The sequence below is a fragment of the Ptiloglossa arizonensis genome, chromosome 11 (genome assembly GCF_051014685.1).
Source record: "Ptiloglossa arizonensis isolate GNS036 chromosome 11, iyPtiAriz1_principal, whole genome shotgun sequence".
In the NCBI taxonomy this organism is placed as follows: domain Eukaryota; kingdom Metazoa; phylum Arthropoda; class Insecta; order Hymenoptera; family Colletidae; genus Ptiloglossa; species Ptiloglossa arizonensis.
The window spans coordinates 9,376,817-9,399,528 of NC_135058.1; the positions used below are offsets into that span (position 1 = coordinate 9,376,817).

The window sequence follows — 22,712 nt, forward strand, 5'->3', positions numbered from 1 at the left end:
CGAAAAGAAAAGTTGTCCTCTGAAATATTTCTAAAAACGTGATTCTCGAGCTTGCACCGTTCCTCGAGTCGTCGATGCAATTTTTGTGCACGAGTGCATCGAGTGAATCGTTGCATTCCGCTGAACGAAAATCACGTGGACGGTGTGTCTCCGACGAGGGTAGAACGATTCGAATCTCTCTCGTTTTAAAATGGGTATCGTTCAAGGACTGTCGCAACCCTCTTTCAAAGGACCCCCCTGATCGCAACCCTCTTTGAAAAAGGTTTCGAAATCGTTGCACAGCGGCAAACGTTCGATACGAATCACGTGCAGAAACGGATCGCTGCGCAAGGACGAATTTCAAGCTTGTCGTTCGTTTCCGTTACGTTTTTAGAATTTAGTGGAGGAGGAAGGCGAGGAAACTGCCGGTGGAAATATCCAGGACATGCGGTTCCAGCATAACGAGTTACGGAGCCTGGACGGGTCGTTGTTTTTGGGAATGAAGGAACTCCAGAGGCTGAATCTCAGTCACAACGCGTTGGGACCGACGATCGGGCCCCGCGATTTACGAGGCCTGGACGGCCTTAAAGTCCTCGATCTCTCTCACAACGAGCTCACCACTCTCGAGGACACGTCGGAGGTACGTGCGTAATTCGTTTCGATCGAAGATCGATTCCATGCGAGGTTCAATCATTTTCGAAGCAGAGTTTACGGATTTTACCGATGTGTCGATTTCACGGTATTCGAACAACAATTCAAAGGATTTATTCACCAGTTTGAAATTGGTGCGGCTGCGTGAAAAATAATGGTAACTTCTCTTCGATAAGTTCGTGCTCGTTCGATTTCTATTTCAATAGTTACGATTTATCGAGATGAAGTTAACAATATTTTCCGTGCGGCTATAAAATCAACAATTTTGAAAATGGCGATAAATCCTTCGAGATACTTTTATTATACGAAATATTGCTCGAAAAAGTTTCGAATTTCGCACAGAACGATCTATAATCATTTCGCTCGTGATTTATCATTTTTCCGGATAAGAATTTGACGTTTGATATACCAGAACATCGAATTATTTCAAATTTTCTAACTTTGGGTTCGAGGACGAGACACTTGACCTTTGTCTTTTTTTACCACGTGGAAAAATTGCATCGCTGGATGCATTTCTTTCGAACCACAGAGACGACACTTGGACGATGCGATCGAGGTTTTTGCTGAACATAAGACTTCTTTGTTGTCTTCTCGCCTCGTACATGCAAAAGAAAAAATACAAAAATTTATTCAGAGAAAAGTAGTCATATTTACCGCTATCTTGTATTAGGTACACTCACTTTTAGCCAAGAAATTTCGCACAACATAGAAACAACTGGATGTCGATCGATTACCATTACCAAAATTGAATCGTTATCCCATAGAAAAAAATGTAGATATGTATACATTTCGAAGTATATTGAATCGTAAGTTCGGTTTCAATTTCCTTACGAGAAGGTAGACAATACGCGAATATAGGAAAATTATTTTCCATTCTACTAGAAAATATACAAAATTCAACAATACGTACACGTAGAAAAATTACTTTCCATCCTATTTCAAACTATACAAAATACAAAATTACTTTCCATCCTATTTCAAACTATACAAAATTCAAAATTACTTTCCATCCTATTTCAAACGATACAAAATACAAAATTACTTCCCATTCTATTTCAAACTGTACAAAATTCAATAACAAACCAACGTTGAAAAATGACTTTCCATCCTGTCGTATCAAAGTGTACAAAATTCCACGATGTACCTTGACAGTAGAAAAATTACATTCCACCCTGTTTCGAAACAAACGAAATTCAACGATACGCGACGCGTAGAAAAATCAATCATCTCCGAAGTATAAAAAATTCAACGATCAACGAGCGAAAAGCGTCGAACCGATTTCGTTCCACGCCGAGATCGTTCCCCGACGAAGATATCACCTCGAACACCGACACCGTGCATAACGCGACAATTTTACGACTCAGACGTGGTTACCATCTCTGGAGGAACTGAACGCCTCGCACAACCGCCTGGTGACGTTGTCCGAGAGGGACTTCCGTGGTTTTCCGGTTCTCTGCTGGGCGGACGTCAGCGCGAATCGGATACGCACCCTCATGCCGGAACTGGTTATGAACACGCGCTGTACTGTTCACGGAGTCCAGGACGTGCTTCGTATATACCTTCAAGGTAAGCGAAATGCGTCATCGACCACTTTCGAACGAAACTTGAACACAACTGTACGCGCTCGCGTAACAATACGCGATTAACGTTGCGTTTTCGTTGTTTGCCCCCGATAAGAGTTTCGGCGCGTCGGTTTGAAAAACTCACGCGCCATCTGCGACGAAACTGGCCAACGTCTATCGATAAGGACCAGAAGCGTCCTCGATCGATTGCGCAACGGATAAAGCGAACGAGTGAACACAGGTGTACGTTTGATATATCGCGCGCGTGTACGGTGATTCGTGTACGGACGAATGGAGCTACGCGTACATTTTGCTGTACTTTTACTTCCCACGAGGAAATACCCGCCGCGATATTCGAGCGAATTGGAAGTTTCTCGGTGACGATGATTTCGTCAAGCAAACCGTGAAACTGGTTTTCTTTGTTCCGCGCGTTCCAACGATCGCGCGAAGCGGTTTTCCTATAAATCGTGAGAGAGCTATTAAACACGGTCTACCGTTTTCGCGGTGATCGCCAATATGTGTACGAATGTTTGGAGAATTTCGACCAGACAAAATCATTGTCTCGCCATCATTTCTCGAGTAGCCGAAACTTCGTGTTTAACTGTCTTTTTTTGGTAGAGAATACTAGATTGTTCGATAAGTTTCGTCGTTTGATGAAACTTAGAGAAGAGTATCGTATTGAACAGTAGAAAACTTATCGAACAACCTATTAGATTTGTTCGATACGAATGAAAATTCAATCGACTGTCTCTGTCGATCGACTGTGTCACACGGTTGGGAAATTCGATCGAGAATATTTAATAGTAATTTTTTAGTGGTTACTTGTTGTAATATTTCAAGTAACAACACTTTACATATTGGGTAAAAATGAATAGTCTCAAGTTCAAAGATTGTTTTCTTATTTCGAATAAAAAATTTCAACTTTGCAACGAATGGTAACTGTACCGTAACGTTTGGAACATTGGTTCGGACTTCTCATCAATGGTTATATTTCTGATCATTTTACCAATCTTTTGATATGATACAATGTATCGTTTTTGCATTGTACAGATTGTGTGCTCCTCTCGAAAAAACCAATTGAAGATATGGAATAGAAATTAACTGGAGAGTCTTCGAAATCGATTTTTTGTAAAACGAGCACACGTCATAGACGACGACGTTATCGTTTATATTTCTATTTATTGTCTCGCGAGAAATCGTCTCCCTTCGTTAACGGAAACAACCGTAGCTTTTCACCGCTGTTACGAGCACGTATCTTCGTTCGAACATTCATTACCATATTCTTCGATATTTTCGCGCGCAAAAGATACAAATGCTCGTTCGAGCTTCACTTTCTTTTTTTTTTTTTTTTCTTTTATTATTATTATTCACCAACCCTGAATTTTTTCCAAGATAAGACACGGAATAGAGGATTCGTTTAGTCGATGCGTAAATTCTTTAATTGTGTAGGTACACGTGCGCGTTTATTTGTCGAAAGAGATTAAAAATATCGACGATTATAAAATAGTAATATGCCGTGCGCCATGAACGCAACACGTGTTAATAACGTGGCACATATGTGACATTGCAGTTGGATTTCGATTAACCGGTTCGATCGGGATCGCGATGATACGGACAACAACCGAAACCACGCCAGGTGATTTAAACCGTATTTATTTCGATAAATTGGTTTAGCGTGGTCCTTTTATAAATTTCGCGCTCGAGAGCGCTTTATAGCGGCGCGAGCTTTTAACGTCGACGGGTCACGTAATTTCCGGATCGTCGCGTAGCTTCGTGTACCGTGGGACACGGTGTTAAATTAGAATCGAATTACAACAATTAAATTGGACGAAAATTGAAACGTTCGACCACTTTACGATCACCAATCGAACGATACATATTATTCCGAGGAAAGATACGATTTGACAAATTTTTAAATATGTTAAACATTGTGTGCTTCGAAACATCGAAGTTGAAGAAGTTTTCAGTCACTGTGAACAATCGCGCGATGAATTCGATGCAAGAAGAAAAACCGAGCGAAACGAAGACTTTTCTCTATTATATTAAATTACACAATTCTATAATTTTTTAAATTTCAACTACATCTTAAACATAAAATGTTACATTTTATACGTATACATATACTATTATTACAAAAAGAAACTCGTATCTTTTACCATAGAATTAGACACGAAAGGAAAAATCGTAATATTCTATACGTATACATATTTATATTTTTATTAGAAAAAGAAACTCGTGTCTTTAACCATAGGATTGGACACGAAAGAAAACTCGTGTACCGGAAAGGGTTCGATTTTCATTCATAAATCGCCGATACCGAATAAAATCGTTTGAACGTTTCACGCGCGAGGTTAGATACGTTCGATACGTCGTACAAAGAACACGATCGACGGAAGCAGGAATAATCGAGAAGCCGTGAAACCGGGGGTCCTGGCGTGCAAGGTAACGCGAAGTTCGAGACCCGAGACGAAAGAAGGAACGCTCGCGGCGAGCGTAATGCGCAGATGCACGTAATCGTCTTTCGTTCTAACAACGAACAAATCGATTCGCGCGATAGTACGAGCCAACGTGATTTCGCCGTCCACCCTCGCAAGGATAACGACGCCCGTCCGACACAGACGCGGCGCTGAATGGGCGCCAGCGCGTAATTAATAAACACGTCGTTAAGTGTCGCGAGGACGGCCGAGATGGTGGAAAGAACGAGACGGAGTACGAGACGGGTCATGAGAGTAGCCGGTGGCGGCGGAAAATAAATTACTGGCTGATAATAACGTTCGCTCCGGAGCCGTACATTATTTTGTTATAAGAGTTACATTTCAACGCGATAACCCCCGTCGTGGCGCCATCTCGTATTATTTATTGTATATCCCCGTGGACGATGATCGCCTCGTCTGTTGTTATTGTTAAACGTTATACGGGTTTTTCGTTGGCGCGGCCGGTTATCGTGTCCAATCACGCGTTATCTCCGGGGTCCGAGTTTCATTATTCCGCGGAACGGCGCTCTGCCGAACTTCGTACGAAGTTGGTCGTACGAACCCTAACCACAAACCCTTGGAGCGATTCCGTGTGAGTTTGTCCGTCCCCGTCATCGTCGTCGTTGTTATTGCAATCTGCGAAACTCGCGACGATTGTGTGTTTACGCGGCCTCAGTGGCGCTGGTACAAACAATCGTCGTCGAAAACAAACGCCTGGCGGCGGTGGCAGCGGCGGTGGCGGCGGTGGCGGCGGCACCGTTCAATAATCTCCGCTGTCGTACCCGCTCTGGCTATATCTGTGATGTCACGACACGATCGAGTGTGTGCCTTCGCGCGGGGTAACCTCTTCTATCGTTCGGTCCTATCGTTATCAACGTCGCGCGCGTCAGACGAGACCCCGGGTGAAAATAGTCAAAAAAAAGAAGGAAAGGAAAAAGAAAGAAATGAAAAGACAAGAAATAGACGAAGAAAAAGAAAAAAGGAAAGAGAACCGAAAGACTCCGCCTTTTTCTCCTCCCGTCCGCCCCCGCCCCCGTTTTCGCGATCTTCCGATGTGTACTTCTTTTTTTCTTCTTTTTTCGTTTTGTTTACAGATAATCCGGTGCTGTGCGATCCCGGACTCGCGGACCTGACCGTGGCTCTCGAGGTGAATCACGCGAAGGTCTACGGTGTCGTGAACGACTGTCCAACCACCGCCTCGACGTTGATCGAGCAGACGTCGTCTCTATCGCCGTTGCCACCGACGCTCCTGTTGGCCGCCGCGGTGGCCGCTTCCGGCGGAAACGTCTCCTTCGCCGCGACCCTCGAGTAAAGATGTCCCTGGAACGCGGCGAGATCGCGAGCGATCGACCGGGCAAAGAATGTTCGAAGAGGGGGTGAGAGAAGTGGTACCGTGGGAGGAGAAGAGTTTAATTCCGATTCCCGTGAGGCCGCCACGTTCGCGACGCTTTGCGAGAGAAACGGTGAAACTCGTCGTCGGTCGTCCAGGTGGACCGACCGGAAGTGCGTGGAACGGGGCAATGCCGTGTGAGAGGATCTCGGTGCGCGAACCCGTGGTTCGCGTGTTCGATACACACGTACACACACACACACACGGGCGTGTTTTCGGTTCGTTCGTCGATCCGGCCGCGTGAATTACACGCGAGGGTATCCCGTGAACGTTGTACAGTAGGATGCGACAACGGACGCTGGTCGAACTTCGTTGAACAGAACGACGAGAACTTGTTCACGCCGTCGAGTAATAAATCGATCGATCGCGAACCGTCGACGATCTGTTCGCGATCTGAAGTCAGCCACCGATCCGGTACACGTGCACGCTGCCCGCTAGTAGATATTAAGTGACGAAAGAGAGAGAGAGAGAGAGAGAGAGAGAGAGAGAGAGAGAGAGAAAGATATTTATTTTAACGAGCTTCGATCGCATATCGTGAGAGTGTGGTGTTCCTTTGTATCGCGGGGAACACGATTTCCGGCGCGAGGCGCGTGCGCAACAAGACAAAACACTCGGTGTCCAAGAGACTCGAAAGGATTTTGTGCCGAAAGAGAGAGAAAGAAAAAAAGAAAGATGGCAGGGGAGAGACGTGAGAAAGAGAGAGAAAGAATGAACAAACAATGTCAAATCAACGTGGAATCGTGGTCCCATTGTGTAAGTCTAGAAACGTGCTAGCGAAAAGTCTCTGTCTTTGTAATAGGTGACATTACCACGCTGTAAATAGTCATTAATCCCGCTACTTCTTGAACGCCACATGTGCCGTCTTTACGGTAGATAAGCATCTCCGAATTCGAATTCGCGTATACCATTCATTTCCGCCTATTACTTTTCTTTTAATTATTATTATTATTATTATTATTATTATTAATTATTAATATTATTATTATTATCATTATTATTATTATTATTAACATTCGTCAAAGCGATCGTAAATTCATAGCGCTGAATTGCGCGAACAAAATGACAAGAAATTTTGGTAAAAATCATCGTTAATCGATCATCGTTAATCATCCATGCTTCAAAGTATTATCCATAACGCTTGCGCGACGTATCGTGTATCATGGTCTTCGTGCTCCGAACGCATTAGATTATTCGTTAATAGTATCGGATGATACCGACTGAGATCTAGCATGCGATAATAATGTGTAAGATATATTAGATAAAAATCTTTATTGGTAAATGCACAATGATATCTCGAGTTGTTTACTTGTTTTTTTTTTCTTTTCGTTTTTGCTTAGGAAAAGAAATTTTCAATTCGATAATGAGTCATTCGCTAGGTTATAATCGTATCAAAGCCGATCGACACCGACAACGTGAATACGGCTAGCGCGTTTTACATCATAGTAATCCATCGATTCTCATCGTTGATGCTTCGATCTTCGATTGAATTCTTGAATGATCGAGTAAATGAACGATCGGGCGGGTCAATAGTGTAAGTGAAATCTGTTAACTTACGTTGTGTACGCGATATGGGCTGATTGGCAGTGGGCGATCAATTGACCCTCTCGTTAACTTGTGCCAATAGGGATGAATTGTTATCAACGTGCTTCTACGCATACATAATCAATTGGCCCTTTCCATGTACGAGTAAGCGCGCGAATATTTCGTACGTAACTACATTAATGTGTAAATTAATGTAACTTGAATTACACATAAAAAAGATTTAGTTTCCAAGCCTTCTTGATAGAGGAATCCAGTGAAATATCGTATATTATTATTATTATTACCATTCGATGCTCGATTGTATTTTCAAATAAAAATCAATAGAAATTTAAATTTTCAAAGTTTCTTTCGCTATTAAAGCTTTGTTCGTAACATCATAGTTCCACTTTATTTCTTTATTCTGTAAAAGTTATTCGTTCGTACAAATCTTTACTCAACCTTTCTCTTTTGTGTAGGAATCGTACGAAGTTATAATTATATATAACTTTTTAATATGTGCGAATAAACAGTTATTAACGCCGACTGCTAGCTTCATTAGCTAGGACTCGAAATCAAAATAATTTATCGATTAAGTATTTTAAATAGGTAAATTATAAGCATTGCGAGAAATAAAGAACAAATTACCGAGTATTAGATGATATTTATAGTGCTTGTTTGGTAAATAAATATTTAAAGTTTAGCAAAATTGACAGTTCCAAACAGGTTTGACGATTGTTTTACTCTAAACAAAGTTTATTCTCGCATATCCATTGAACAGATATAATTATGAATATATCTCTGTAGGTGCCATATATAAATAGAAATTAAACGGAGACCTGTTTGTAATTTTAGTACCTAAGTAATTTATCCACACTGTGATTAGCAGTTTACTGTTTCTAACATAAACTGTAAGCAGGTAGTACATCAAGACATGCGACACAATATATGTAACAATACCAGAAGATTACTATACTAATGATAAATATTATATTTTAATAAGATTATACCAATGTTAAGTCTGCGATGTTTAGAGTTACAAATTCTATATATGTAATAAGGCGTTTTAGATATTTTAGTTTTTATTAATAAAGGCTTTAATCTTATAACAAATAATCTTAACTCTGTGAAATTATATATTTCCCTTACTACTATTAGGTCTTAGAAATAAAGGTGCAATAAATATTTGGTATTATCTATCAATCCTTTTTATCAAAGTAATATTTAACAAAAATATGCCTCAATTTATACAAAAATGCAGTAATATCTGAAATTTCTGAATTTTTTAAAAAATCAACAATTCCTTTGAAATCATTCAAATCTTCTGTTTTAAGCTCTGGTTGAATTAGTTCCACTGAAAGATATAGAATTCTCTTTTAAATTCGTTTTGTAAACACACATAGTTAATCACAAGTAAATATTAACAGATAATTAACAGATAATTATCAAAATATTAACAGATATTTAGAGTAAATATTGCATACCTCTCCACTGATTGTTAGATTGAACTAAGTGTGCAAAATATTTGTCCTTGGCATTGGCTTCAGTTATCAAAAATGAAACTTTTATACGTTCAAATTCTGTATCATCTATTAAATGAATGCGAAAATCCAGATACTGCTTATAAATGAAACAAGCACGCTTAATAGCGTTCCAAGTTGATAACTTATTCTCTTTTCTTTTTATGGACTCTGAAAAGGATATTTTTATACATTTCTAATGAAAATCTGGTATTTTTTAAACAGTTATTTATATTTCTAACCCACTATAAATGAATTTATACATTTGTAATTGAATACCTTGTTGTAAATCGATCATTTCAATAGACAAGCTATCCCTTTTTAACTTTTCCTCTTCAACTTCCACCTGTAATATTTCTTGTCGTTGAATCGCATTTAAGATCTTTTTGTCCAATATTTTTCGTTGTAGTTTTTTTGCATCTATATCAGATTCCAAGCTCTCTAATTCGTGTTGCAATTCTGATACTTTTTTAGCCCTTGATGTTTTCTTTTCTGTAATCTCTACATATAAAGTAAAAACAATCGATCTAGTTAATAATTTTAAAATATATCACGATTTAAACTAAATATAAAAAAGTTTCTATAACAAAATATATTTTACTTTAAATTTTGTTTTCAGAATTTATTAACAACACGTATATAATAAACCAAGAAACAGTAATAGGAATATATTGTATATACAAAAGTACTGTTAATAATCGAATATATTTAATCTAAATAAATTTTACGTCGTTTGTTAATTAAGATTCTGTTTCTATGTATGTTTAATCAGAAGACGTCAATTCGGTGTAAATATGTATGTATAACGTTTGACGCTCCGCAATTATTCAAGAAATTTGTTTTCGATTGGAAAATTCCATGAATTAATTGAAATTAGTTACAGATGAACAGGTGTTTTTGATTGATGTTCAATACAACTTTTTTTACGATGTATTTCGTAAACGTACCGATTTCATAAGCAGTTACCTCTTCTATTTTGGCGGCAACTTTTTTACGAAAGTTGCAAAAATAAGACTCTAATTCTTGCAGCACAGTGAAGTCTCTATTCTCAAGAATATGTGCCAAGTCAATACTAAACTTTTCCATTGCTACCGCATTATTTCTACGTTAAAACTAAAGAATACTTTTTCAATAAAATCGTAACGGCTTAATGTACACTGTTTACTAAGGTAGCCATTCAGATTTAAAGTAACAGTATGACCAATGGGAAGAGCAAATATTACTAACCAATTTTCTCCATATTTAATTTATAAAGCACTGTGTAATAGAATCGTATCGAATATTCGATGTAATTTCATCATCGAATGATGTCATATTTTAACCTTTCTTTATTAAGTTTAAATATCTGTAACTTTAATCGAACAATATTTCTCTAACTTCTGAACTGAAATTTTCGGATAAAAATTTATGTTTTATATGCAGCTAAATATTTATAAAAATTGCTTTGTAAATATTAATATATCATTACTAAAATTTGGAGCAATTTATAAATGGAAGCTCTGTATTTCTGTACTTCGACTCATTGGTGTCAGGCACTACATAAATACATGGTGAGTCGGCACAATGGACCAATAGGATTCTGACACGTGCACCCGTCATTTTATCCAATTTTCATTTAAGTTGAACTGACGATAGATAGAACTCTTGAGATGTAAATTCATTATGTACTCTCTGAAGTTAGATATTAGTGACAGTACTTTTTAATTCTTTAGAATGTTAACAATTTTTTAACTGTATTAAAGTAAATTTAAATTGCAATTATTGTTTGAATTTCATAAAAACGAATGTAACAATATAATCTATAATATTTAATAAAATTTTAAACTCGCTGATCGCGTAGGTTTTACGCGATTACAAACTATCTATGATATGGTACCAGTTATTCGTGTTCAGCGTTTACTTCGTTTAATTATTTTCCAAATAAGAGAAATTAATGAGTTATTTGAATTAGATAACACAGCGTGTAAATCTGGCGGATTGTAATAATGAGCAAACATTTTGACGGATACGCTATTCAAATACGTTGTAAGCTTTTTCTGTAACAAATTCATGTTTTATTAGCACAGTTGTTATTCGTAAGCTACAAGCACATATATAAGTAGCGATGAAATCCGAATCACATTATACATCTTCAAGAATTCGGATAGAGTTTATCATAACAAGTACGAACGAAAATGGTCTACAGACTCTTACAGATCTTCGTCTTCCTCGGCGTTGCTGCTGTTTTGGTACGTGACATATTCACTTTTTCAAAATTTCACAGAAAATATTTATTTCAATTTCTTAATACTTGTGGATTTTTGTAAGAAAATTTATTTCACTGTTGACAAACATTTAGTAGAAAAGTATAATATATGTTACAATCTTCATAATTGATCGTCAAACGATCACTACACGATGAATAAATATAATAAATTTAAATCGTACATCTTCGAGTAGTCTTCAAAAATGAAAAGTCGATTTTAACGTATTTATTCAATACAGGCTTTACCGGTGGTTGACAATGGATCCAAAGTAACAAGTACTGCAAAACCTGGCAATCAAGTAAGTATAAAATTAATTCTGAAACATTTGTTAATTTATCAAAGAATTGTACAAACGATAATTATTTTTATTTTTCGTTCAAAAAATTTGTTTAATTATCATTATTCGACGAATAACAAATAAAATATATTTCTTTTATTCATTGTAGCTTTAAAACGAATTTTGTGTAATTAAACACTAGCATATTAAATCGAGCCACGTCAGTCTGAAGGACAGGTTCCGATATACTTTTATACCATGTTTGATCATTTTATATATTTATTCGAGAGACAAAGAACACGTGTTTTGCAAGAGACGAGAGTCGGAGCTATGAGGTATCCAAACAATATAACAGAGCAAAGCCCCCTAGTGGCCTTGAGCGACCAATTGATTTCGCTTCGACCCAACGTTCAGCGATACCACTTCTGCTGTATTACATTCTCTCGCGTTACGTTCTTTAAAAATCTCTAAAAAACTCTAATGTGTCGCAAATTTAAACGAATTATCGATGTTGCTAGAAATTAAATGCAATTCCACGGATTCAAATAACGATAATTTTCAGAAAAGTTCCGATGACATAGCCGGCGAAGCTATCAACGTGGTCAATGATTCGGAGAAATTCATAGGCTCTGTGGAACAATTACTGGATGAAGAATTAAAACGCATTGTGAACGAGTCCTCGACGGTCTTGTACAACGCTTCTAAGACGATTCAGGCCATTCAAAACAAGACTCATGATCTTTTCACTGATTCGAATGCGGTGTTGGTAAAAGCTCTGCAAAATGCCACGAACCAAACAACTACGGTTGTCGGTGACATGAGGAGCGCCGCGTTGAATAATTTAAACAATGCCAAAGACGAAGTGGCAAAAATTATACAGGGGGTAAAGGATGCTATCCCGTCTCTTAAGAACGAAACCTCCGATGTCGTGAAGGACGTGAACGAGAAATTGGACCAACTTGAGAGCACGGCTTCCAAAGCTTTCGAGGACGCGATTAAAACTCTAGAAACTGCGGTAAACGGTTTGGATAACGGAACCGTTACGACCTTCGCAAATTTAAGGAAGACAATAGGGGAGCAATTGTACAATCTTTTTGAAAATAACGTAAATCTCGTCTACAACGTGAACCAGGATGCCACGAACGTTTTAAAACTCATGGAAAATTCTCTGAACAAAACCAGGAACGAGACTCGTGGAGTTTTCTTAAATATCACGAAGGACGTATCGCAGCAAATTGCAGTATTGCTGAAGAACGCTGACAACATTTTACACAATGCATCGCACACTGTTAATGCTACGGTGTACGATGTTAGGAAAGGAATTGCTCAGATCAATGTGGAACTTAAGGGCAAACTTGGCAATGTTGCAAAAGACGCGGAAAGGGAACTACCCATACTCGCCAACAATACTGCGAATGCTTTGAACAAGACCGAGGAAAGTTTGTACAAAGCAATGGGACCCATCGGCGACACATTTTTCAACGTCGTGGGCACTGCGGAGAAAACGGCTGAGAATACATTGGGAAACATAATAAATGTAACGGGGAAAGTCATTCACAATATCAACCAGCAAGTTTATAATATTCAACATAACGCTAGTGCGGTCTTCAACAATGTGGCACAGGTGATCATCAATCAAGTGAAGGGAGCTGAAGAGAACGCTGTCAATGTTATCGCCGACATTAATAAAGCGGTAAACCAAAAGTTTGAAGAAGTTGTAGGCGCGGTTGGTAAGTTGATAGTCCTGGACCAAGCAACCAAAAATCAGATCAGGCAGACACTATACAGTGTCGACCAGGGCATCGTTGACGCTTTGAAAAATTTGGGAGACAATATCAGGAACGTGTTGGAGAATGTTCAAAACAAAGCCCTCGACATTATAGACACATTGAGAAACATCGCGCACGAAGGAGTGGGCGATATTTTGAAGCAATCTCAAGCGGCCTTCAATCTAACGAATAACGTGTTCAATAATATCAAAGAGACGTCAGCTAACGTGTTGGGCAATTCAGTGAATTTGTTGGAGAACAACGTTGCCAACGGTTTGAATGTTACCACGAATATTCTTCACAACATAGTAAACGATCTGAAACAGGAAGCCGCCGTTGCTTTGAAAGAAGCAAAGAACACCACACAGGGCGCATTGGATAATGCAAAGCAGCTAGCCAACAATGTTAAACACGACGCTGTTTCTCTTGCAAATGATACAGCGCACAATGTCCCCGACGTCATCGGCAACATTTTCAGTGGCGTTGAGGGTGCCATACAAAACGTAATTACAGATGCCAACGTTGCTGCTACTAATATTGCCATGGGTATACAGAATGTTATAAGCAATACGATCAACGGAGTTGCACAAACTGGATCAGATGTAGCGAACACTATTGGAAATTCAGTAGCAGGCGCTGTAGATGGCGCTACCGATGTTGCCGGAGATGTGAGCAACGGTGTAATAAATATTATTAGCGGATTTTTAGGTAATACAAATATAGTCTAGAAAGAAATTGCAATTATTAGTAAGAAAGTAACTTTAACAATTTCTTGTTGCAGGTAAAAAGTGAGATCAAGGTTACAGATTCTTTAAGGTAAATTCAGATATTAAACATACTGTCTGTTTTTATTTCACTCTTGTAATTGTGGTTTGTATTTATGTCCAGTTCCCATTTGGTTTCTGACCGAGTAACGAAGAGCGATCAAAAACAGTAAGAGACGAGCACATGTTGCAAATGACGTATCATCGACGATGAAATCAGCAAACCGAGAATGAAAATCATTTTTTATAGGAACAATGAAATAAAACAATTTCAAATATAAAAACAATACCAAGATTTGGAATTCAAATTTTAGTTAAGGAAACGAAATAAGAATTGGTATAGGCTATGTTTGAATAAAAAAAAAGTATGTATATAAGTAATTGTAAATAACTGTTACTTGTACTAATAAAAATAAGTAAATTAAAACTGTATCTTATTTAATAGTATAAGTTTAAATCACTGGAACATCATGTTGGATTGAGAGTTTGACAATTATAAATCATTCCAGCAAGCTACATCTGTCATCTCCAAGTTTCCATCTTCCGTCAATGTTAAAATTTGTTTTCCTGAACTGTCTTTAAGTTTTATTGTTAGATCTGTATCAGAATTTGATACAGCCATCATTTCAGAATGTGTTGGTGTTTCATTAATTTCAACTGGTTGTAAAACACGTACATATATTGGTTGATTATTCATGGAAGTATTGTCTATAATTTAGAAGCATTGGTACTACAACATAAACAAATTTTTCAGTTAAATGTTATTTCAAACATTAAAATCCTTACCAGAAGTTAAAATATTTTGCACGGGTAAATTTTCTAAATTTGATAATCTTATTATGGGTATACTTTCATTGTGATTTGGAGTCTGTGATTCTGTATATGTTTCGATGGTCATAATTGGTACATTTTGTTGCATTGTTTTTTCCAAAATTGGAATATCCATTATACTTTCACTAATATCTTTCATAGATGATTCTGCAAAACATTTACAATATAATTCATTAAGCTAGTAGAAACTTATTATCCAAGGCAACAAAAGTTAATATTCTGAATAACCTGCTCCCTCATCTTGAACTCTATTGTGATCGTTTAAATGGTCTTTCAAATTACAATTATGGAATTCTTGCTGATTTCCAAGAAATTGAATACCACACTTGTCACAAAATATTTTTTGTTTACCATGATCTTTAATATGATGCACCATGAATGAGTTATGAAGCGTCGTATATTGACACTTATCGCATTGCAACCATATATTACTTTTCTTATTTTTGGCTTTTTCGGTATTGAGTGGAGATAAAACATCTCTTTTTTTATTCTGACAGTTAGTTATAATTTGATTATTACATTTTGTGATTTGTGGTGGCTGAGAACGTTTTTGTTTTTCATTATTGCCAAGAAGTTCTCCTTCTTCTAAGGAATATTTTTGCTCCAAGAATCGCAAAACATTATCGCGCAAACTATATGTTTCAACTTCTAATCTATCAAGCGTATTAATAAGATTGGCACAACTTCGACAAATTATATCATCTTCGGATATTACTACCATGTATCTGCATTACATAAAAAAGGATAATTGCTATTTCATTTTAAAGTGTTATACAAAATTCAATATTTTATCTGCATATAATATAATACGATACTACCTATCGCCAACTAATTCTCCAAGTTTTTCTATTACTCTAGATCTTGATGTCTGTGTTCTACATGTAGCCAACGCATAATGACGTCCCTGGATTTTTGCATCACATACGAAACATTGTAAATCATCCAATATTCTTGAATCTTTACAGGTAGTTCCGATATTAGGAACAGCTACATTTGTAGAGTTAGTAATATCTTCAGGGCAAATGTCATGGTATTGTTCTATTGATAACATTGAAGATGTATTTGCCATTTCATCGATGATGAAATTATTTCGTGACGAACACAGGTTAGGATATAAAGATAGGAATAGTAAGGTACATTAACTGTAACAAATTAATATAAAATAAGAAATATATTTGTAATTTGTGTTATAATTATCACACTATACTTGTGTTTATCATATCTTATAATATAATGATACGACTAGAGTATTTATAAAACATGACTTACCTAGAATCTATGGAATCAAAAATGGTGTAGTTGTGGCAGCACTACATAGTTACTTTGTCATCTTATCGTCATGATATACACAGAGGTCTATTAATTCACACTGTAATATAAAAATATAATGCACAAATTTGTATAATAATTATTTATAATAGCGCTAACATCATGGATTTCAACGGTCTTAAAATATACTAAAGTTTTTAAGTGCTCTAGTTTAACAAATAATAGTCGCTCACTCTTAGTTTTCAAGATATAATTATTAGAGACATTAAGTTATAGTACGATTTAACAAGCATAAAGTTGTGATTCGAGCAAGAATTGAGTTACATATTTGTTGTTAAGGGCATTTCAATTAGAAGCAAAGTACATAATTGTTTACAAAATGAGTTTCTTTACAAATTTCAATGGTAAAAAGTTATTAAAAAGACTTAGAATAAATATTAGAAAGAATTAAATTAAAAAAAAAAAAAACATTTAGAAACTAAAAATAAGTGAAAATGATTCAAATAAGAGTCTAATTTTGGCTAATACAGTACATGCTGTAGTTTCAAAATAATTTCAAAGCTTCGGGACTTTCCACTATTCTGGTTCCATAATACAATTATGAATTATAAAATGTTTTACTTCATGGGAGTGATGTTACACTAACTGAAATACCGACCTCGTAAAATATTAGTGATATTCGAGTGACCTCTACATTTAAGAAATGTTATCCTAGAAACTAACTTCAATTGCACCACCAAAGTAGGTAAAGTTGGTAAATCCAGAAAATTCGCCCCATGTATCATATGAGGTTCTTTCAAACCATACTTAATTTATGACCATATAAAGGGAATATAAGCAAAATTACTTTCAAAGTAATAGCTACCCTAACAGTTCAATCAAATTTTCAGCCTCATTCATTTTCTCACTCTTATTCTGTAATATATATATATATATATATATATATATATATATATATATATATATATATATATATATATATATATATCTTGTACTTCAATGAATGTATGAAAAAACACTTACGACGAATTTTCATATCTTTTTCTTCGATTTATAATTTAGGATTGGATAAAGGGACAGGAAGCAAAGCAGGAATATTAATTTTGCACACAATTTCATTTCATGTAACACAAGTAGCTTTCTTTCTTTCCCTTCTTTGCTTCCATTGTACATGGTAAATCTATTCTGCGTTTTACACATTTTTCAATCGAAAACATTAGATATTGAACTACATATCGATGATGATACACTTAATACGCACAAATTGTATCATAGGTTTTAAAGCTTTATTTGTACCATTACTTATATGAACAACATAGAGTATTGTATATTTATACTAAAACAATGATGCCACTTTTAAAGGAAAGATATAAAAGAAATAAGAATGTATATTGCGTTCACATTTACAATTAGAAAGTAGTACATGATCATATATAACTCATTAATTACCCATTGTAATATAATACACCACGGCCGCGAAAACCTCTACCGCCCCAGTTTCCGCCACCTCTTCCACGCGAATTATGCATTCCATATCCTCTATTCGAACTGCCTCTGTATCCGCCGTAATCATCTCTTGAATAGCCACCCCCACCTCCACCATTACCAAAACCACCGCCGCGAGGATTGCCGCGAAAAGCACCACTACCCCGCATCAATTTTGCAGGGTTACCATTGTCAGAATAAAAACCAGTTGAATGTCCTCTTGGCGGTCTTCGTGATTGAAAACCACCACCTGTAATCTGATCCAATTCATAACGACAGGCATTCATTCCGCACAGTGATTTGATTAAACTTAATACCTACAAAAAAGTAAAATATTTGTATAGATTTGTGTTACTTGTTATCATAATTTTTGTTAAATTATCATAAAATAATACTTTTTCTTCATTGGGACTTAATTCTAAAATAGTTTCCGGTTCCTTTGCAGCTTTTACAACAAGACTTTCTAAAGCAGGTCGTAAAGCCACTATTGCTGCTGCGTGATTTGGATTCATATCGAAATTAATCCAATTGTCCAGTCTTACTACATTATCAACATATTCAACTTTTCGAGAACCAAATAATAACAGATGTATCGGAGATACCATGCTCATTTGTTTGCAAGATATTGCTCTTGTACGGATCTGTAAGAATAAAAGTTAGTATCAATGGATCGCAGGTTACATTAAAGTTGGATTATCTTGCTGAATTAGAGGACAAAAAGTAATTTCATATATCTAAATATAACAATTATATGTAACACATTTATTACCTTTTCTCCAAATACGAAAAATGGAAATGGAAAGTTTTGTTCAAAATTACTGCAGTTCACTGATGTTTTATGAATCAATGCCCCTTTAGATTCGGTAGTAAGAACCTTTCGTTTTTCTTTATGATAACAAACATTTGGATAAAGACCCATGCATAATAAAGCAGTAATTGTGTCAAGACGAACATCCGCACCGGCTTGATAATTTAATGGAGTGGGACAAAGAGTTTCTTCCGGAAATCCAGCACTTTGAAGAAGTGCTTGCAATTGATTCTATATATATATATACATATATATATAAAAAAAATGTATATATAGAAACAGTTTTATAGTAAAATTGAAGAATAATATGTAGTTAAACATACTTTAGCTTCCCATGTAATTCTTAATGTGGGCATACTTAAATTTTTTGATTCACAAAATGCTTGCTCTGCATATTCGCCACCACCTCTAGCTTCTTCCCATGCTTGAAATGCGTGTAACATTGCTACATGATCGCTATATCTTGCACCTGCGAACCATTTTTGTTGCGCAGTCAATCGCCTGGATTCAGGTCCCATATTATATACTTCTGGGAATGTTGTACTATTTGCAGCCATTGTAGAAAGTGCATCACCAACACGGAATATGCAACCCAGAATCATCATTTTGCCCAAACGTGGTTCTATGGGCAAACGAGCCAATATTTTACCGAGTGGCGTTAATTCATCATTTTCATCTAAACATTTCATCTCTGAAATTAAAAAAAATTTATAAAACAAGTATCTTTAATGTCAAGACAATAAGAGATGACAAGTTTAAAGAAACAAACCCCGTAATATAACCTCAGCTTCGATTACAGCATCTATTGGTGGTGGTTCGATTGCCTTTGATAAAAATTTTCCAATGCTACCTAATCGTAATAATTTAATACTCAATGCTAACTCGTGTAAAGGTGTTCTAAACATTTCTGGAGTCATGTGTTCATCCATTTTACCGAAACGTGCTCTGGAACATAAATGGAAACAAAATCCTGGTCTAACACGACCTGCTCGACCTTTTCTCTGTTCTAAATTCGTTTTACTAGCCCAAACAGTGGCGTAATTTGTCATATTATTGTGGGAAGTAAAGAGCTTCATTTTAGCTTTGCAAGAATCTATTACATAGACTACATCGTTAATCGTAATGGATGTTTCAGCAATATTCGTGGCTAAAATAATTTTCGTTATTCCCGATGGTACAGGATCGAAAACTTTACGCTGGTCTTCTCTGGGTAATTGAGAATGTAATGGTATAATCACATAACCAGATCCGCCATAAATGGGATGTTGTTGTAGATGTTTCATCAATGCAAATATCAAATTCCATCCAGGTAAAAAAATTAATACAGCACCTGGTATACCTTGGTCCTTGACATATTTTAAAAGAGCCTCTATAAGTTCAAAACTTATCTCTTTTTCGGTAAGTTGCGCCATAGCATTCCTTGTTTGTATAGAATAATCTCCACTAATAACCTTATTCAAATTTTCTTCTGGTTCTCCTTCTGTCGGTAGATCATCGGAATCACGATTTTTACGTTTTTTAGAATCCATAGGTGGTACAAAATTTGTTAATTGTATACAATCTTCTAAGAAATATTGTTGCACAGGATATGCCCGCCCTGGTATTTCTATTACCGGACAATCATTAAAATAATTACTAAACAATGTCGTGTCGATTGTAGCCGACATTAGAATAATTCGTAACTCTGGGTACATATGAATCATATCACGAAGAACTACCATTATGAAATCAGAATTGACATCTCGTTCGTGAATTTCATCGACTATAACGTGTGATACACCTCTTAAACCACCTTCCAATTTTTTCAAAAGTACACCAACAGTGCAGAACATTATACTGCCATAGGGTCTCGGTAAACAAGATTCAAATCGTACAGAATAACCAACAGACTGGCCTAAACTCTCGCTTCTTTCTACGGCAACTCGATCTGCTACAGATACAGCAGATATTCTTCTGGGCTGTGTAATTGCAATACTGCAAAATCCACCTTGACCCGATGCAATGTAATCGTCCAAAATAAACTGACATACTTGAGTTGTTTTACCACAACCCGTATTTCCTCGAATAATTATTATTGGATTTTCATTTATAGCATGCATTATTTCATTCTTTTTTAAGAAAACTGGCAAAGTAGATCTTTCTTTGATACTCTTCTGAAAACTATCATCTTGTTGCAATCTTTCTCTCTGCTCATGTTGCAAATCTTCGGACATTTGTTCCAAAGTCATGGTAGCTAATGGTCCTTCATCTATATTACAGCCAGTCCATGGATTCCAATTCTGTTGCGGCGGAGACCAACTGACTACACCAGCAGGTTGTGGTACAGATGAAATAAAATCATCCAATACCTGATTCGTTACTAATGAAACAGCAGTACTAGGTTCACCATTTTCTATTTTTATAAATGGTAACTATAATAAAAATTCATATCATAAATGTTATTTTTTAATATTATGGATCAAAACGAAAATGAGAAATCACAGATCAATGTTAACTTTAATAATCTCGTGTTATAATTATGCTAAAAATTGCAATTTTATTACACTATAATACTTAAAAAGTAGTCTACATACGTTTACTGTAACAGGTTTTATGTCTAAACTTGACAGAACATCATGAATTTGACTTTCCAATTCTGGTGAAATTCTTACTGGATATGGTTTTATTTGTTCTGCTTCTTTATTTTTTTTTAGAGTACCACTAAATGCTTCAATGACACCAAGATGATATAATTGACGAACAAGAGATAAAGCACAACTTTTTGATGCAGTTTGTTTATTTGAACCAGTTTCACGACCAGTAATATCTAAAAAAAAAATGTTTAGATTAAAATTTGTACTTACAAAACCTTCATAGATATTTGAATAATCCATCAACATACTTCTTCCAAGTTGTTTTACATAAAATGACAGTTCAGCCATGAAACTCCTAAGAAAAAAATGTATATCTTCATTATCAATGTTTTATATATATTTATATTTGGCAATAATTTATCTAATAGATAATTATTTCAACATAAATTTAACTTACCACTTGAAAATGTCCAAGACCATATTGGAGCACATTTGAATAAGTTTATATGATTGACTGCACCAAAACCGTTATTGAATCATTTCAATAAAAGTTTTGGTTAAACATCATCTGTATCTGTGCACAAGAGAAAACAATCTTTTCTCTTGTACCAGCATTAAGCACAAGTAAGTAGTGTACTCCAGAATGGTCTTGTCGAATTTTAAGTGGTACAAAAATCGCTCATGCGATTTCTTCATATCATGTTGACAAAAATTTTTAATACAATCTGGGACTTCAAGTAGAATCAGGATATTGCAGTGATAAGTCCAATCCAATGCAAAAATAAACGGCTACATTGAAACGATCCATACCTCGTGTGATCTGGACCCAGTGGGGTATACTTGTAATCAGCATTAAGTTTGTTAAATTGCATAAATTGATGAAGCTTTGATTTAGCATTTTCTATAGTCCAATTCCCATGAATTCCCGAATTTACATCAACATCTTCTGCATCTTCAACCTTTTTTTGATCTGCTATTCTGTCCATATAAGTATAATTTCCATGACCATGTTCATTGTAAGGTCTATATGCTGGACCTATATCATTGGGTCCCATTCCATCTTGAAATACTGATTTTGATGGGCCAAAAGATTCTGAATTACTAGGTCCTGTATCTCTTGGCTGAATGTTGCCTGCATCTTTTGGAACATCATTAGCATTTACATGTCCTGTACGGACTAAATAATTAATAAAATCTCTAGCAGCGTTGCCTTGGGCATCTTTTTTGTTGGTTGAGTTCCCTGCACCAACATAATCAAATCCAGGTACACGTAGTTCACAAAGAAAACGCTGTCGTTGTTTCAGCCCTAAGGAATTGTGAATAGTTTTGAAAATACCTTTAAATGCTTATATCATTTTACACAACACAGAATGCAATTGTATAATACCTGTTGGCCTCACATCAAACTGTGGTTCCTTGCTAGTTTTTGTACACCATTGATGAAAAAATGATTTTATGTCACCCATTCTATAAGTCTAGTAATACGTTCTTAATATAATATTTATTATTCGCGTATTTATTGAATACAACTAGTATAACCTACATATAAACCGAATGCACAAACAACTTCAATACCTTTATGGCGTCAACCGGAAA

The 22,712-nt window shown here is 36.1% G+C and overlaps 4 protein-coding genes across 5 annotated transcripts in view; 2 read left to right on the plus strand and 2 right to left on the minus strand.

Annotated features, from left to right (window-relative positions):
* Nucleotides 1-8,696, plus strand: part of Ltl (leucine-rich repeat-containing larval translucida) — a 23,060-nt gene extending 14,364 nt beyond the window's left edge. The window contains exons 6-8 of the mRNA XM_076323610.1: nucleotides 374-619; nucleotides 1,995-2,196; nucleotides 5,761-8,696. Of these exons, the coding sequence (XP_076179725.1) occupies nucleotides 374-619; nucleotides 1,995-2,196; nucleotides 5,761-5,978 (666 nt within the window). The 3' untranslated portion in view covers nucleotides 5,979-8,696. The remainder of the gene's footprint in view (nucleotides 1-373; nucleotides 620-1,994; nucleotides 2,197-5,760) is intronic.
* Nucleotides 8,631-16,467, minus strand: LOC143152581 (uncharacterized). The gene is made up of 30 exons (XM_076322880.1): nucleotides 16,251-16,467; nucleotides 15,800-16,123; nucleotides 15,210-15,706; nucleotides 14,937-15,128; nucleotides 14,646-14,858; nucleotides 14,549-14,553; nucleotides 14,226-14,228; nucleotides 13,788-14,110; nucleotides 13,650-13,725; nucleotides 13,404-13,568; nucleotides 13,160-13,361; nucleotides 12,973-13,110; nucleotides 12,738-12,912; nucleotides 12,411-12,620; nucleotides 12,302-12,363; nucleotides 12,195-12,246; nucleotides 11,963-12,042; nucleotides 11,577-11,627; nucleotides 11,522-11,534; nucleotides 11,385-11,414; nucleotides 11,288-11,338; nucleotides 11,117-11,174; nucleotides 10,725-10,765; nucleotides 10,608-10,673; nucleotides 10,417-10,439; nucleotides 10,251-10,316; nucleotides 10,042-10,200; nucleotides 9,374-9,595; nucleotides 9,059-9,265; nucleotides 8,631-8,928 (listed from the first exon to the last, which is right to left on the minus strand). Exons 2-30 carry the CDS (start codon nucleotides 16,048-16,050, stop codon nucleotides 8,774-8,776), a joined length of 3,786 nt encoding a protein of 1,261 aa, XP_076178995.1. The 5' UTR covers nucleotides 16,051-16,123; nucleotides 16,251-16,467; the 3' UTR covers nucleotides 8,631-8,773.
* LOC143152950 (uncharacterized) lies at nucleotides 11,143-14,571 on the plus strand. 2 transcript variants are annotated; one of them, XM_076323609.1, is made up of 5 exons: nucleotides 11,143-11,322; nucleotides 11,579-11,638; nucleotides 12,180-14,094; nucleotides 14,168-14,202; nucleotides 14,275-14,571. In XM_076323609.1, the coding sequence occupies exons 1-4, from the start codon at nucleotides 11,269-11,271 to the stop codon at nucleotides 14,176-14,178; spliced, it is 2,040 nt and encodes a 679-aa protein (XP_076179724.1). In that variant the 5' UTR covers nucleotides 11,143-11,268; the 3' UTR covers nucleotides 14,179-14,202; nucleotides 14,275-14,571. The 2 variants fall into 2 exon arrangements, 1 of the variants encoding a protein (XP_076179724.1); XR_012993676.1 differs by having other exon boundaries at nucleotides 12,180-14,202.
* Nucleotides 16,468-17,522: 1,055 nt separating the features above from the next.
* On the minus strand, nucleotides 17,523-22,682 carry Mle (dosage compensation regulator mle). The gene is made up of 9 exons (XM_076323311.1): nucleotides 22,504-22,682; nucleotides 21,927-22,422; nucleotides 21,425-21,471; nucleotides 21,117-21,349; nucleotides 19,313-20,954; nucleotides 18,867-19,234; nucleotides 18,505-18,774; nucleotides 18,131-18,376; nucleotides 17,523-18,052 (listed from the first exon to the last, which is right to left on the minus strand). The coding sequence occupies exons 1-9, from the start codon at nucleotides 22,580-22,582 to the stop codon at nucleotides 17,696-17,698; spliced, it is 3,738 nt and encodes a 1,245-aa protein (XP_076179426.1). The 5' UTR covers nucleotides 22,583-22,682; the 3' UTR covers nucleotides 17,523-17,695.
* Between the last annotated feature and the right edge of the window lie 30 nt (nucleotides 22,683-22,712).

Coding starts and splice junctions, on each gene's coding strand:
- LOC143152950 (XM_076323609.1), top strand. CDS start 11,269: ATGGTCTACAGACTCTTACAGATCTTCGTCTTCCTCGGCGTTGCTGCT. Junction 11,323..11,578: donor TCGGCGTTGCTGCTGTTTTG/GTACGTGACATA, acceptor TATTCAATACAG/GCTTTACCGGTGGTTGACAA. Junction 11,639..12,179: donor CTGCAAAACCTGGCAATCAA/GTAAGTATAAAA, acceptor GATAATTTTCAG/AAAAGTTCCGATGACATAGC.
- LOC143152581 (XM_076322880.1), bottom strand. CDS start 16,050: ATGGCAAATACATCTTCAATGTTATCAATAGAACAATACCATGACATT. Junction 14,859..14,936: donor GCAAAATATTTTAACTTCTG/GTAAGGATTTTA, acceptor TCTAAATTATAG/ACAATACTTCCATGAATAAT. Junction 13,362..13,403: donor ACGATGCCCTGGTCGACACT/GTATAGTGTCTG, acceptor TGCTTGGTCCAG/GACTATCAACTTACCAACCG.
- Mle (XM_076323311.1), bottom strand. CDS start 22,582: ATGGGTGACATAAAATCATTTTTTCATCAATGGTGTACAAAAACTAGC. Junction 20,955..21,116: donor TAAAACCTGTTACAGTAAAC/GTATGTAGACTA, acceptor TTTTTATTATAG/TTACCATTTATAAAAATAGA. Junction 18,775..18,866: donor GAATTACATGGGAAGCTAAA/GTATGTTTAACT, acceptor ATATATATATAG/AATCAATTGCAAGCACTTCT.